The 14,070-nt window shown below is 41.8% G+C and overlaps 2 protein-coding genes across 2 annotated transcripts; both read left to right on the top strand.

The window, feature by feature from the left end:
• The first annotated feature begins 4,576 nt into the window (after positions 1-4,576).
• LOC102711714 (probable serine/threonine-protein kinase WNK1) lies at positions 4,577-7,843 on the top strand. The gene is made up of 7 exons (XM_006657808.3): positions 4,577-4,865; positions 4,957-4,994; positions 5,109-5,336; positions 5,548-5,768; positions 5,883-6,040; positions 6,148-6,580; positions 6,684-7,843. Exons 1-7 carry the CDS (start codon positions 4,782-4,784, stop codon positions 7,634-7,636), a joined length of 2,115 nt encoding a protein of 704 aa, XP_006657871.1. The 5' UTR covers positions 4,577-4,781; the 3' UTR covers positions 7,637-7,843.
• Positions 7,844-11,532: 3,689 nt separating this feature from the next.
• LOC102711992 (40S ribosomal protein S13-2-like) lies at positions 11,533-12,451 on the top strand. Its single transcript, XM_006657809.3, has one exon. The coding sequence runs from the start codon at positions 11,612-11,614 to the stop codon at positions 12,065-12,067; it is 456 nt and encodes a 151-aa protein (XP_006657872.1). The 5' UTR covers positions 11,533-11,611; the 3' UTR covers positions 12,068-12,451.
• Positions 12,452-14,070: the final 1,619 nt, after the last annotated feature.

A 14,070-nucleotide genomic window follows, 5' to 3' on the forward strand; every position in this document is an offset into this window, starting at 1 on the left:
AGAAATAGGAAATAGTATTCCTTAATAATATGTGAAGTTTTTGAATGATTATTATTGTATTTTTGATATTACATATTTACTATATTAAAAAACCTTATATAAGTTACCACTCAAGCATAGGATCCTATGTAGTATGTACACCCGTGTGATTAGCACACGCGATATACCACATGGACTCGCAACTTCTCTCATCAATCATCAGCAGCTCAAGGACAAGAGATCACGGCTTTGCTGATGCAGCGCTCCGCTGTACTTGCGAACACCGTGCCGGCGTTTCCAAGGATCCCAGATACCGCAACCCCCCAACCGGTGCCCCTGTCATCGTCATCCCGACGAAACCACCAACGTTTGTTTCCCCTCATCATCAGCCGAGCATTTTCTGCAGCGTCGCACGCTCGCTCGCGCGAGCACAGCTTGTAGGCCAGGCCCACAGGTCGCTGGATCGATCGATCGATCGGTGGCTCGCCTGGGCGAAAACGAGAAGAGGAAAAAAAAAACACAGTGGAAAAGGGGGCCGCGCCGTGTCGCGCGCGGGAGCCCGGGGGGCCCTCCTCCCCTCCCCGACCCCGACGAGATGCGGAGGTTGCCGCGTCAAACGCGTCGCGTCGCGGGGTTTTCTTTTCGTTGCTTTTTTCTTTCCCCCACCTCCCCGCGCACGCACGACCGAGACGTCGCCGTCGTCGCGGCTGTTTCTTTTTCTTCTTCTCGCGCGGCGTGGGGTGGTCACGGTGGGTGGGTGGGCGTGCCGCTGCCGTACGAGCTTTCCGGATCTCCGTACGGGGGGCGTGTACCGCCGCGCGACCCGGGCGGGGCGGGGGGCAGCGTGGCCACGAGGCCGGCATGTGCTCTGCCCCGTCGCGCACGCACGCTAGACGCTAGTCACGCTACCCTACCCGAACACCGCGCGCGATCACGCTGCTGCGGGTAAAAACGGCAGCGGAAAATTCCCGGTCGATCGGGCGTTTGTCTGTGTTGGAATATCGTTCCTTTCTTTGAATTTCTCTAGCGTTCTCTTGCACCCGTTACTAGATTAAAAGGACTGAATATTGATTTTCGACGGATCGACTGGTGTTTCTATATTTATACTTTCAGTTTCAATTTCGACTGTTTTCACCTCTTGTGCACTTGGAGAAATTTAACTTTTTGTCAGTGGTAATAAATTTGCCACTTCTCATTGTAGCTGTGAGAGAGATTAAATGAGAGTGAAAAATAGTGGCAAAAAATTAAAAACCCCGCGCACTTGCGGCCGAGATATCCTCAGCCTGCCTCTGGCACCCCATCTTTCTATTTTTATTATGTTTATATACCAAAATTTGAATTCATAACTGCAAATTTGGAGTTTATTTTAAAGGATTTTTTAAGTAAAGTTTATTTTTCAGTCTTGTCTTTTATATATTTTATATTACCAAGAATACGTATATAAAAATTTTACTCATAAATTATTTTTTATTTACAAATATACCGTTAAATTCAAATAATAACTATCCGTGTTTCGGTCAGGACGATAAATGGGTGGTCCGGACTCAGCCACCAAAGAATCGTCATGTCGGATTGACACACATGCACACAACCACCACAATTAACCAATTAGCCATACTAAAACAAGAAACATAATTAATATTTGAGTGTTATATAAATTATCACAGAGCATACCGTTTAACCGTCTGGAATCACGTATGGAAGAGTTGTTGGGGCTCTTTCAGCCGTTTAGAACGGAGCCTAACCAGCCCATGGCCAGCGTTGTCACCGAACCGTGCACAAATGATTCGCGAGATCGAAACGATTGGACGGGGTAGAGATCGTGGCTGGTGGCTGGAGCCTCTTCCTAACTTCCTTCACGAATTTTTCTCGGCGCCTGATAGGCTGATACCCGTACCTGTCCCTCTTGTGTCGCATCGAGCAATTACCAGCGCTAGCTTTCAAATCTTTTCACCGGGTCAATCGAGTATACCGCCCACATTGACAAAAAGATTGCCATCCAGAGCATTCCACAGCGCCAAACGTGAGGACTAACCACGGACACATCAAAACGTAGAAGTACTACTCCGTATCAGTAAAAGCAGCAGCCAGAAAAATCGCCAAGAAGGATCGTAACAGTGACACTCGATCGATTCCGTGGTGTGCCAAAGTTTGACATGTAGTTCGGAAACTGAATTTCTTTTACTTTAACATGGGACCGAAGACCAAGGGGTGATGGTTCGGGTTTGAAAAAAAAGTTTAAGTATTTATGAATGAAAAATAATTTATAAATAAATTTTTTATATAAAAACTAAAACTGAGAAATAAACTTGAGTGAAAATATCTAAAATTAATTTTAAGATTAAAAATTTTAAATTTTGGCTTATAAGCATAATCAGAAGAAAATGATGGGTACAAGGAATGCAATGCAAGGCAATCCATTCCGAGGTTAATTCTTTCACGGCAGATTTTATTAATTATTGATAGTGGCTTCATATGCGTTTTCCGTTTTTGGCTGAAAAAAAAAAGATACGCACGCCACATGAGGACAGAAGGATAAGGAGCAACATGGCAAGTTGTCTTACAAGTGATACATAAATTATTATAAATTGCAGTTTTTTATATATTTGAGTTATGCTTTCTGCCTCTCTTATTGATGGGAATGGATACAATTTTACGTCCAAAAGGAAATAAGGCAAGCAAGCGTTTGCTAGCAACGTTGTTTTATGCTTAATGGATAAATGGATTAATGGGCACACTTTTAACTATCGGACATTTCTGCATATGAATTTATTACCATATTGTTTTAAACCCGTTTTATAATTTTATAATAGCTAATGTTCTCCTGAATAATTATCACAAATGATTTAGCTATTAGGACATTCACCACAGAGAAACATTTTTTCTCTCTCAAAGTCTTACTTTCAACTTACACATAATTGCAAAGTTTTAAGCCACTCTAGGGAGGGGCGGAACTAGAAACTAATCACGTGTAGGACTAAATTAACATGTGATTTATTGTTTTTATAATTTATATGGTAAATTGACAATATATAAGTGAGATTATAGGGCTAAGCATATGGCTTAAGCCCTAACTGCCCTACACTTGATTCCGCCCTTGACTCTAGGGACATTATATGAAGAAAACCATCCAGTTAATATATCATATCTCATCAGTAGTATATTTTTCTAAAAATGTAACAGTAGTACTAGCCTCGTCTCCAACTTATAATATAAGAGATTTTGAATATACAAATATATAGCGCAAATCCCTTAAATTGTGAAACATAGGTAGTATTTAATGATGTTTAGGTTATATTTTTCTCTCAAAATAAAGTCTTGTCTGTGGTGTTGCATTTGTATTGGTGTAGCTTGTATAGAAGATACCAACCAAAAATAAGACGAATACAAATCGAAATTGTCGAACATGGGCCATAACTACCCACCAGAGAGAAGGATGTATTGGTATCAACCATCAATTTGTATGGATATAATTATAAATGGACCACCATGGCCCAGGTGTGCTTGCTGGGGGAAGCATAGCATTTAGAGGGGTCTCGTCATCAAGAGGCAGACAAATGAGTGAGCTCTCCAACTCAGCACAAGCCAAGGTTTTATCTTTGATGGTACGTACAGGACAACAAGAAAGGACCCACAACAATTTATAATCTATGGGTTTTTTCACGATCGATTTCACAACTAGATTTTCTTTCTCAATAGCATGATTATCTTCCTGTAAAAAGATAGAATAAAAATGCAGCATTGTTGACAGTGGCTTTCATCCTCGTAGTATTCACCTTCTGAGTGTGCACTCCTTTCTCATCTATTGGTTAAGAAGAATCTCGCAAGTTTCCCTTTCGAAAATTGATTCATGGTTCTTGCAATGGGCTAAATATTTTTAAGAATATCTTATTGTACTACTACCTCCGTTCTGAAATAAGATCATTTTTTAGTTTTTTGATACAATATTTTGACTCTTCGTCTTATTAAATTTCTTTTACAATTAATATTTTTATTCTTACTAGATGATAAAACATGAATAGTACTTTATACGTGACTAATTTTTTTAAGTTTTTATACAAATTTTTTAAATAAGACGAATTGTCAAACGTTGGATACGGAAAAACGAAAAATAAAATTATTTTGGGACAGAGGTAGTATATGAAAGGCCATAGTGATACGTATATAAAGCAACCAGAAAGCAAAGAAAATTACCAGCATTCCAAAATTTTCCTTTTTCTTCATAAGACAGTAAAAAAACCTGTTTATTGCAACATCACTTATGCATATCTTTGTGTTCATACGAAATATATGCAGCTTATGTTTTTTTCTACGCCGACAACCCTGTACTGATAATAATTTTGATCTGTCATTGCTACCACATGAGGGTGATCAGCACTGCCCTTAATTGTATAGTAATCACCAACTAACCAACGACCATATCAAGAATCTCAAGCTCCTGTCAGCTACAGAATAATTAGAAAAACCAACACAGCCAGGTAGTAGTAATCTCATCTCAGGTAAAAACACCAGTAAAATCCCAAATTTATCTGCCTTTTTCTTTGTGATCCATTCATCTCGTGCACATCGATCAAATCAGCCTCGTCATCCACCTCACTTCCTCTCTCTCTCTGCCCACACACCATGTGTGCCCACATCTCCTCGAGCAGGTCTCTCTCTCCTGCATCAATCCTCTCGTCCTCCTCCTCCCACTCCTCGGTCCCTATCCACCCTTCTTCCTAGCACAGTACAGAAGCGCGGCAGGAGCACGGGGGGAGCTGTAGCAGCGGCGAGCCGGGAGAGGCGAGGCTGGGAGAGCTAGAATGATGGGTGCCAAGGCCAACGCCGCCGCCGCCGGCGACTGCCCGGAGTACGCGGAGGTCGATCCCACCGGCCGGTACGGACGGGTACGGTACCTCCGCCGCCATCTCCCCTCGCTGCCGTTTTCTTGATTCTTTACTGCTTTACCAGATTGCTGATCCCTTCTGTGCTCTGCAGTACAACGACGTTCTTGGCAAGGGCGCGTCCAAGACCGTGTAAGATCCCGGCGCTCTCGCTGGCCGGAGCTGGCTGCTGCTTCTTCTTCTTCTTCTTCTTACTCCGTCTCCTCCTTTTGATCTGACGCGAGGAGGGGGGGTGGGTGTGTGCAGGTACAGGGCGTTCGACGAGTACCAGGGGATGGAGGTGGCGTGGAACCAGGTGAAGCTGCACGATTTCTTGCAGAGCCCCGAGGACCTGGAGCGGCTCTACTGCGAGATCCACCTCCTCAAGACGCTCAAGCACCCCAACATCATGAAGTTCTACACCTCCTGGGTCGACGTCTCCCGGCGCAACATCAACTTCATCACCGAGATGTTCACCTCCGGCACCCTCCGGCAGTAAGCAATTATTACTAACTAGCTAGCTCCTTTCCCCTTGCTGCTGTAACCGACCGCCTCAAAGTTCCCTTTTTCTGCCCAGTCTCCCAAAAGGATGTTCTTTTTTCTGCACGAATTGCAAAAGATGGCATCTTTTTTTTGTGCGTGTTTGATTGGTTCTTGGGTTAATCTTCTGCTGTGATCTAATTTGCTGGTCGGGGGTGGTGATTAGGTATAGGCAGAAGCATATGAGGGTGAACATATGGGCGGTGAAGCACTGGTGTCGGCAAATCCTCAGTGGATTGCTGTACTTGCATAGCCATGATCCACCCATCATCCACCGGGACCTGAAGTGTGACAACATCTTCGTGAATGGCAACCAGGGGGAGGTCAAGATCGGGGACCTTGGCCTTGCTGCCATCCTCCGCAAGTCCCACGCTGTCCACTGCGTAGGTAAGGCGTCTGATTAGCTAGATAGTGCTACTGGATTGTGCTCTCTGATCTCAAATTGCAATAGTTTTTTTTCTTGGAAATTGATGGAGTGGAGGTGTTGGATTGCTTGGCTAGGCACGCCGGAGTTCATGGCGCCGGAGGTGTACGAGGAGGAGTACAACGAGCTGGTGGACATATACTCTTTCGGGATGTGTGTGCTTGAGATGGTCACCTTTGAGTACCCATATAGTGAGTGTACACACCCAGTGCAGATCTATAAGAAAGTGATCTCTGTAAGAATTTCCTCCTGGATCCTTTTAATGTTTGCAGCACTTGTGATTCAAGGGTGCCCCTTGTTCGAAATGAGTTTGCTGATTTCAGCTAGTGGTTTGGCTGGTAGGGTACCAAGCCGGAAGCCTTGTACAAGGTTAAAGATCCAATGGTGAGGCAGTTTGTCGAGAAGTGCCTGGCCACTGCACCCCGGAGGCTATCAGCGAGAGAGCTGCTCAAGGACCCATTCCTACAGGTCGATGATATGGTTTTTTGTCCAGGGGATGGAGAGTACAGTCTGATGAACTATCTGCAGCAGCCTTATTTAGAACATGCTTATAGCAATGTCTCCATGATAAGTAATGGCTTCTCTGAAAGCATTGAGGAGGATACGCCAACTGAAGATAGATGGGATTATGAAGATGATGACATTAAAGCTGATGGTATTGACCTGTTCAATGGGCATGAAGATGAGCCTCTTGGCAATGTGGATATCACAATCAAAGGGAGGAAAAGTGAGGATGGAAGCATATTCCTTAGACTACGGATTGCAGATAACGATGGTACGCATAATGTCCAATGCCTTAAATTCTTAGGTTGAATTCAGTGTACCCCAAAAAAAAAAGCAAATTTAGATATTCTTGAATCTAATTTCTCAATTTGCAGGGCATGTGCGGAACATCTATTTTCCTTTTGACATAGAGGCCGATACTGCATTGAGTGTCGCAACTGAGATGGTAGCCGAGCTAGATATAACCGACCATGAGGTTACTCGAATTGCTGAGATGATTGATGGTGAGGTTAGTGCACTGGTGCCAGACTGGAGGCCTGGTCCAGGCATAGAAGAATCTCAAGACACTATGTATTGCCATAACTGCGGATCAAATGTATCATCATGTGGTTCACTTTATGCCTACATGTCATCAGCTGCTCGAGGCTGCCAATGTTCACAGCTACATGGGCGGTTTGAGGAGATAACATTCCAAGCCAATGGGGAGCAGTCCGATTTGCAGGACTCTGGAGGCAGCTCTGATGATGGAGGTGGCCACACAGAGCAACTCATCAAAGATAAGGAGGCCATACACAGTAATGGGTTTGTACAGATGGGTCGAAGAGGTCCTGATCAGTTTTGTTTTAGTTCATTCCAGGAACAGTCTTGCTCACCTCGTCACTATGAGTACGATACTAACCACCAATCAAAAGGATTTGATATGAAACATGAAGTAAAGATGGCCAAATACAAAGCACGGAAAATGGCACAATTAAAGAGAGCTATTCATCCATCTCTGGACTTCGACAACTTGAATGGAGAAAGGCGGACGAAGTCTTCACTGAACAAGTTACAGTCTTTTCATATTGGTAAGAACCACAATTTCCGCATTCCTAACTGCGAGAGAAACCCAGGTGCTAGAGACACTGATGATCACCATGACATGAATAATCAAGAGTGTCACAGCCGGCACCCCGATCCACGAGCTCAAATGGCCTGCCTTTGTGAGGTTGATGCACAGAGCAGTCCAGATCTCATGTTTACAGCTAGGAGTTACTACACAGGAGCTCAGCTGCCAACAAATCTCCCAAGAACAAAATCTGTAACCCTAAATGCTGTTGATGCCTGAAATGCTTTTTTGCAGTGTAAATTCCATAGAGTATAGAGTGTACATTGCTTTGGTTCTTTTTATATGCAATAATATGAAGTATAGTTTGGTAGGGAAGAAACTGACGACTGGGATCATCTGTGGATATACCGGAGCTGTGTAATATCCTAGCTTGTGGATCTGGAGGGTTTGTTTTTTCTCGGAAGAAAAGGTTTCTTTTCTGGATGAAGAAGAGTCTCTTTTTAGGATGATCAAGTGCAATCTGCTACATTTACTTCCCTGAATGCAGCCTAGTTTACTCACCTAGGCATCTACCAAAGAACTATTCCTGTGTTCATGCTGTGCACTATGATCCAGCAAGCCAACACATGATTGATTTTTCATATCTTCAGAGAATGCAATGTTCTTGCTTTAGTTAATTAGGCATAAAGCAGGACTGCAAAAAGCAATGTGCCTAAGCTGTGAATCACATGGCCCAAATTAGGAGCCGGAACTGTCCCAAAGAGCCTGATGGCACATGACACCTCTAAGTGGACATCAATGATCCATATCTACTAGTGGCAGTAGAATATTTGGAGGTTGTATCAAAGGTACAGACATGCCAGCAACTGTAATTGCCAACTAAAATTCAATTGATACTGCACTATAGTCAATTGATCCTCCCATCACACCACTCCATCCTACTCGGTTGGCATTTGGCAACCGCACACTGCATACAGACATTGAGATATTGTTTCTGTTCTTTCTCTCGCTTGTTCATAACCGTAGTGTTTTTTGAGGTAAAGAAAAAGAAAAGAGACATTAGAATATTTGGTCATCACAGAAACGGCCACTTTACTGAACATATAGAAACCTCTTTCGCCGGCAACAATTTTGTATGTGTTGGTTGTGTAGAGCAAAGGATGATCACCACATGCTGCCTGATAATGTTCTCACTTGCTAGATGTGCAAGATGGCGACGCCACCATTGGTCCACACGTTGAGACTTGCAGGCCTTGCTAGTTGCTACTGCCAGCTCGTCTTGCCGGAGCAGGACAAATGAGTCCTCCTCCATGGATAACTTGTGGAGAAGATTTGGCCATCACATTTGGGGTCCAAGATATCTTTCTTTTTCTTCCCCAATCATAATACTTTTGGCATAGCCTATGGTATTCTGTGGAAATGAACAGACACATGCAAAGAAACTGTGGTCTAAACTAGAAAGATTTAATGATACCTTATCAGATGATCCATAACAATAGTTTATCCATAATTCTAAGTGGGCTCCATTGTTTGGGATGGACAGCCTTTTTGTGGTCACTAAAAGTTGGCATTAAAATGAGTGTCTGAAGATGAGTCAAAAGTGACAGTCAGTTAAGGAACCCACACAATCCTGATAAAAGTGGCTAACAGGTTAACCTAACAACTTTTTCCAAAGGTGTGAGTGTTGTATATTCAGACTGCAAAAGGAGATTCAGATAAGCATCAAAGGCAGGAGGGTGAGGTGAGGGTGGTAGGAGAAGAAATGCAGAGCAGCCTTTTGATTTTGCCATTGAATAATTCAGCTTCTGGATAATGGTCCTGTACCCCCTGTCCCAAAGTTCATTTAATTGGAGGAGAAACACAGGGGTACACTCTTATCAGTCTATTTCTTGTCCTCAATTCCTCATGGGTACATGTCATATTGCTGACCTGCCTAATTCTAGCTAGCATTAAAACAGTACACGTTTATCTACAGTATACATGTCCATCAGTTAATGCCACAAGACAAATGTCACTCAAGATTGGCCATGTTCAGAGCTGAAAATTATACGAAAAAAATTAGTCACGCGTAAAATATTATTCATGTTTTATCATCTAATAACAATAAAAATATTAATCATAATTCTTTAGATAAAACGAAGAGTCAAGCATTATATTAAAAAACCAAAAAATAAAATTATTATAGAACAGAGAAAGCAGTAATATTTGACATAAGTCCTTTAGAGCAAAGTAATACTATCAGAGGATTGATTTTTGCGACAATCACACATTCCCATAGGAGTCCTTTTTTATCCAAGGAATCATACGAGTAAATTATATGGGGGATTGGTCATGTTTAGTTTGAGAAATGCACTTCATCTGCTATAACCATAAGCCTAATGGGTTAACCTAACTTCTTTTTGCTTCCAATTAAAAAAAAAGAAAAAGTCTTATTGGTGGCACAAGCAAGAGTAGGAGTAGATCATAAAATAGCCTATGACCTTATCCAAAATTGCAGATGAGGAGGTTGCTTTTTCCGGGAGAAGTAAAGAACTGGATTTCCAGAACACCGCTTGATAGATGCAAAAGTCTATTGGCTATATACCTAAACTCCACAGTTCCCAATATCACACGAGGTCTTCTTTTTCCCGATGAAAAGTAGATTTAGGGACTAGTCCATAGAAGAGCTAATTAGTAGCTCCAAAATCTTTTCATAACACTAAAAACTAACATATAATAACTTATATAATAGTTACACATAAATAAATAAATAAATAAATATATATATATATATATATATATATATATGTTGTATCATCAATATGATCCATACTTGTGTTGTAGTACTGCTTATGTTGTAGGTTACTGGAAATTTGTTGCCCGCTTTTTTTCTCTCATTTCCTCTATTTTCTATATAAGCATAAATATGACATGCTAATTTTTAGAGCATATTTACTACTTATTGTATTCGCTCTTAACCAAGTGACATTAGCATCCATATCTTAATCACGATGCATTGAAAAAAAATCAATAACTAAGACACTTCATTAAGGCTAGGACATGGTCTCTCAACCTCATCTCTTCGCTTTTCCCTGTGTTTATAAGCTAAAATTTAAAATTTTAATCTTAACTTTAAAGTTGATTTTTATAATTTTTTAATCAAAATTTATTTTTCAGCATTTTCTTTTAGATCGTTATAAACATATATATAAAATATTTATTTATAAATTATTTTTTATATGTAAATATATCGTTTGGCTTTTCAAATAAAAGGACGAAGTCGTTATAAATATGTATATAAAATATTTATTTATAAATTATTTTTATATGTAAATATATCGTTGGCTTTTCAAATAAAAGGACGAAGTGGGGGGCCTCTGCCTGCTGATTGTGTGATGGCCCTCGATCTACTCTAGCTCCTACATGAGAGAAAGGAAATTTTCTAACCGTAGTAATTACATCATTATTACAAAATTAAAGCATGACACATGAGTATTCCAAGCTGCTGTCATACGTCTTGCAGTTCAGAATAGCAGTAGCTTTCTGAAAAAAGAAGCCTCGTCATTAGTCACTTGATCATTCTTTTGAACAAGAGTGCATGCCGACACGGTCGGCCGTAAACTTTGGACCTGTGCATTAGCTATAAACATGTGACAGAGATGTGGAAAGGCCACGATTTTAATTCAGAATCCTGTGATCCTGTCCTATGTATAGAGAGGATGAACAGTTGAGGAGAAGAGATACACACAGAGAAAAAAAATCTTACAAATGTTTCACAAAAGTTGCAATTTGAATCTTTGGTTTTCTTTATATTCCATTTAATTAAATCAAACAGTTGAGGAATATATACCTTCGTTCCATATCGTAAGATTCTCCGGCCCTCCCTAAATTCATTGTATGAGTTGTATATATGTCCATGTTTATTAGTAGTATCCATATAATTTAGATAAAAGTATAAAATCATACATTATGGCAAGAGGGAGTACAGTAGTTTTGTAAGAATTTTCCTGAGTACAGCTCGACTAATAGTTGATTTTGGGCTCTCATTGGGCCGTTTCAGAAACCAAATGGATCACAATGGGCCGCAGACTAATGGGCTTTTATTGGGCCGGATCCACATTTGCATCCTCTAGGCCCACTACATTGTGATATAGACTATATACTCCACCACAGCAGCTTCCCCTTTTTCTAGGTTTCCCTCGCCGCCGCCGCCGCCGCAGCCGCAGCCGCAGCGTCCCACCTCACCACCGCTCGACGCAGCCATCCTTCGCCGCCATGGGCCGGATGTACAGCAGCGGGAAGGGCATGTCCTGCTCGGTGCTGCCCTACAGGCGGGCCGCCCCGAGCTGGGTCAAGACGTCCGCGTCGGAGGTGGAGGAGATGATCGTGCGGGCCGCCAAGAAGGGCCAGCTCCCCTCGCAGATCGGCGCGGTGCTCCGCGACGCCCACGCCGTCCCCCTCGCCCGGGGCGTCACCGGCGGCAAGATCCTCCGCGTGCTCAAGTCCCGCGGCCTGGCCCCGGAGGTGCCCGAGGACCTCTACTCCCTCATCAAGAAGGCCGTGGCGATGAGGAGGCACCTGGAGAGGAACAGGAAGGACAGGGACACCAAGTTCCGCCTCATCCTCGTAGAGAGCAGGGTGCACCGCCTCGCCCGCTACTACCGCCTCAACAAGAAGATCCCCGCCTCCTGGAAGTACGACTCCACCACCGCGAGCACCCTCGTGGCCTGAGGAGGTGGAAGCGTGAAGGTTTTGCCCCCCCCCCTCCCCTCAAGCTTCTGTTCTTCTCGACAGCCATGGAATTCTCTTTGATCTTAAGTAGGAAAGGAATGCTTGTAGTGATGCAAGGTGTTAAATCTACATTGTGCACCTGAAGAGAAGTTGCTTACTGAGATTTGTCAGTTTTTTTGTTTGCCCGAAAGTAAGATTATTCACAGTGATTTGTAGTTTAGTTTAGCTTTGTGTTTGGATGATGCTTTCCAAAGATGTGTGATGATATGATCATGGAAAATGCATTACTTTTCAAAATGTGGTACTTCAAGTGATGTATGATGCATGATCAGGTTTTCGAAATGAAGTACTTTTTTTCATTTTGTCAGGTTTGACATGGATAATTGCACCAGTGTTCAATTATACTAGGTTTAGTATGACTTGGGCTAGCGTAGATTACTGATTATTAGTTTGAACTGGGAAGAGTAGTACTATATTCCAAACTGAATTGGAACATAGGAACATTTGATTTCTTGTTCCAGAGTTCGACATTCAGGACTATGAGCTATACAGAAATAGGGTAAGCTTGAAGGTTTTTAAAGTTGGTATGCTGCAATGCGTAACACAAATTGCCATGGAAAATGGTATTTTGATGATTTGATCAAATAAGTCTAGAGGTGCTGATGCCTGATATTGAGTGTGAGGTTGTAAAAGATTTATTATTTCAGGGTTGTAACCGGTAACATGTTGGATTTTGCTGGTGTATAGAGGCTTCGTTCGGGGTGAGGTGAGGGTGGGTTAGTTATCCGGCGCGGAAAACGTAACGAGGGAATCTTGGGTTAGAAGTGAGATTGCCGAACGCTGCCAGAGTATAGACTACTAGTAGTTCTTTACTTCTTTTGTTGGTTTTACAAATTATGATGAATCCATCTATGACATTTCTTCTCCATTGGAGTTTTCTTTGCTAACATTCAAATAGATATGCTTGCTTGTGAGTATGTTTGAGAAACAGAGCTCACTTGCAGTTCAAAATGAATTCTTGTGAAAATTGTCTTTATTTGAGAAATCTATATGCCATAACATTTGGTAGCTGGAAGTTTATTATGACTATCACATTTTTGTCTTTTGAAGCCATTTGGTTGGCTAATCCATGGATATTAAATTTAAGATCTCTGTAAGCTAATCTAGCACTAAATTTGAAGGGTGAGTGTACAATGTGAAACTAACATTCATAATTTCATTTTAGAACCAACTACATTGGGTAGAAATGTTTTGATTGACATTTCTTTAATTGGCTACATGTTCTAGCAATAGTATGGTTGGTGCAAAATCCGTTGTTCTGACTGGATCAAATGCTTTTCTTGGGTTATTTACTCAGCCAATGTCCAATGATCCAGTGAACATACAGCTACTTATCATGGTTGGCAAGTTGAGCTCCAAAATGCAGGCAAATCCCTTCTCAGTACTCACTGCCAGTGCAATAGGGTCTATTAGGGGCCTGTCTCCTTTCGGTTATTTTAGCATGACCCAAGATATTTAAGCAATTAGCATACAGCAAATTAAACTTGATTAGTGGTTTGTGAATATATTCCAAAATCTGGCAACCTGATATCCTATATTTTTAGTCCAACAGGTAGATTTTGCTTCACATGAAACAATCGGACCTATTGTCAGTTTGTCACTAGGTGTTTGTGCATGTTGCAAATGTAGCATAATTAGTACTGATGACCAACTAGCAGCAGCTAACTGCATCATACTTTACAATGATTGATCAAATAAAGCGTCTGCACTTTATCATCTGGACGACTTGTTGGCTGGTGCTTGCGGCGCTGGGTTTACCCGTCGTATGTGCGCCGCTGATCTTAATAATGTTGTATGATTTTGATCAAGTTGGATACTTGATTTGAGTATATTGCAGATATCGTACCTACTCGCTCTAGTAGTTTTTATTTTTCGTTAATGCATTTAAGTTCTTGTGAGGTCGCCATCAGAGTATTAATGATGCTATTTAAATTTAGTTTATC

The sequence above is a fragment of the Oryza brachyantha genome, chromosome 7 (genome assembly GCF_000231095.2).
Source record: "Oryza brachyantha chromosome 7, ObraRS2, whole genome shotgun sequence".
Taxonomy (NCBI): Eukaryota; Viridiplantae; Streptophyta; class Magnoliopsida; order Poales; family Poaceae; genus Oryza; species Oryza brachyantha.

Bases quoted from the DNA above. Each gene is read 5' to 3' on its own strand.
- LOC102711714 (XM_006657808.3), top strand. From the start codon at position 4,782: ATGATGGGTGCCAAGGCCAACGCCGCCGCCGCCGGCGACTGCCCGGAG. The intron at 4,866-4,956 runs GTACGGTACCTC...TGTGCTCTGCAG, and splicing joins CCACCGGCCGGTACGGACGG to TACAACGACGTTCTTGGCAA. The intron at 4,995-5,108 runs GTAAGATCCCGG...GGGTGTGTGCAG, and splicing joins AAGGGCGCGTCCAAGACCGT to GTACAGGGCGTTCGACGAGT.
- LOC102711992 (XM_006657809.3), top strand. From the start codon at position 11,612: ATGGGCCGGATGTACAGCAGCGGGAAGGGCATGTCCTGCTCGGTGCTG.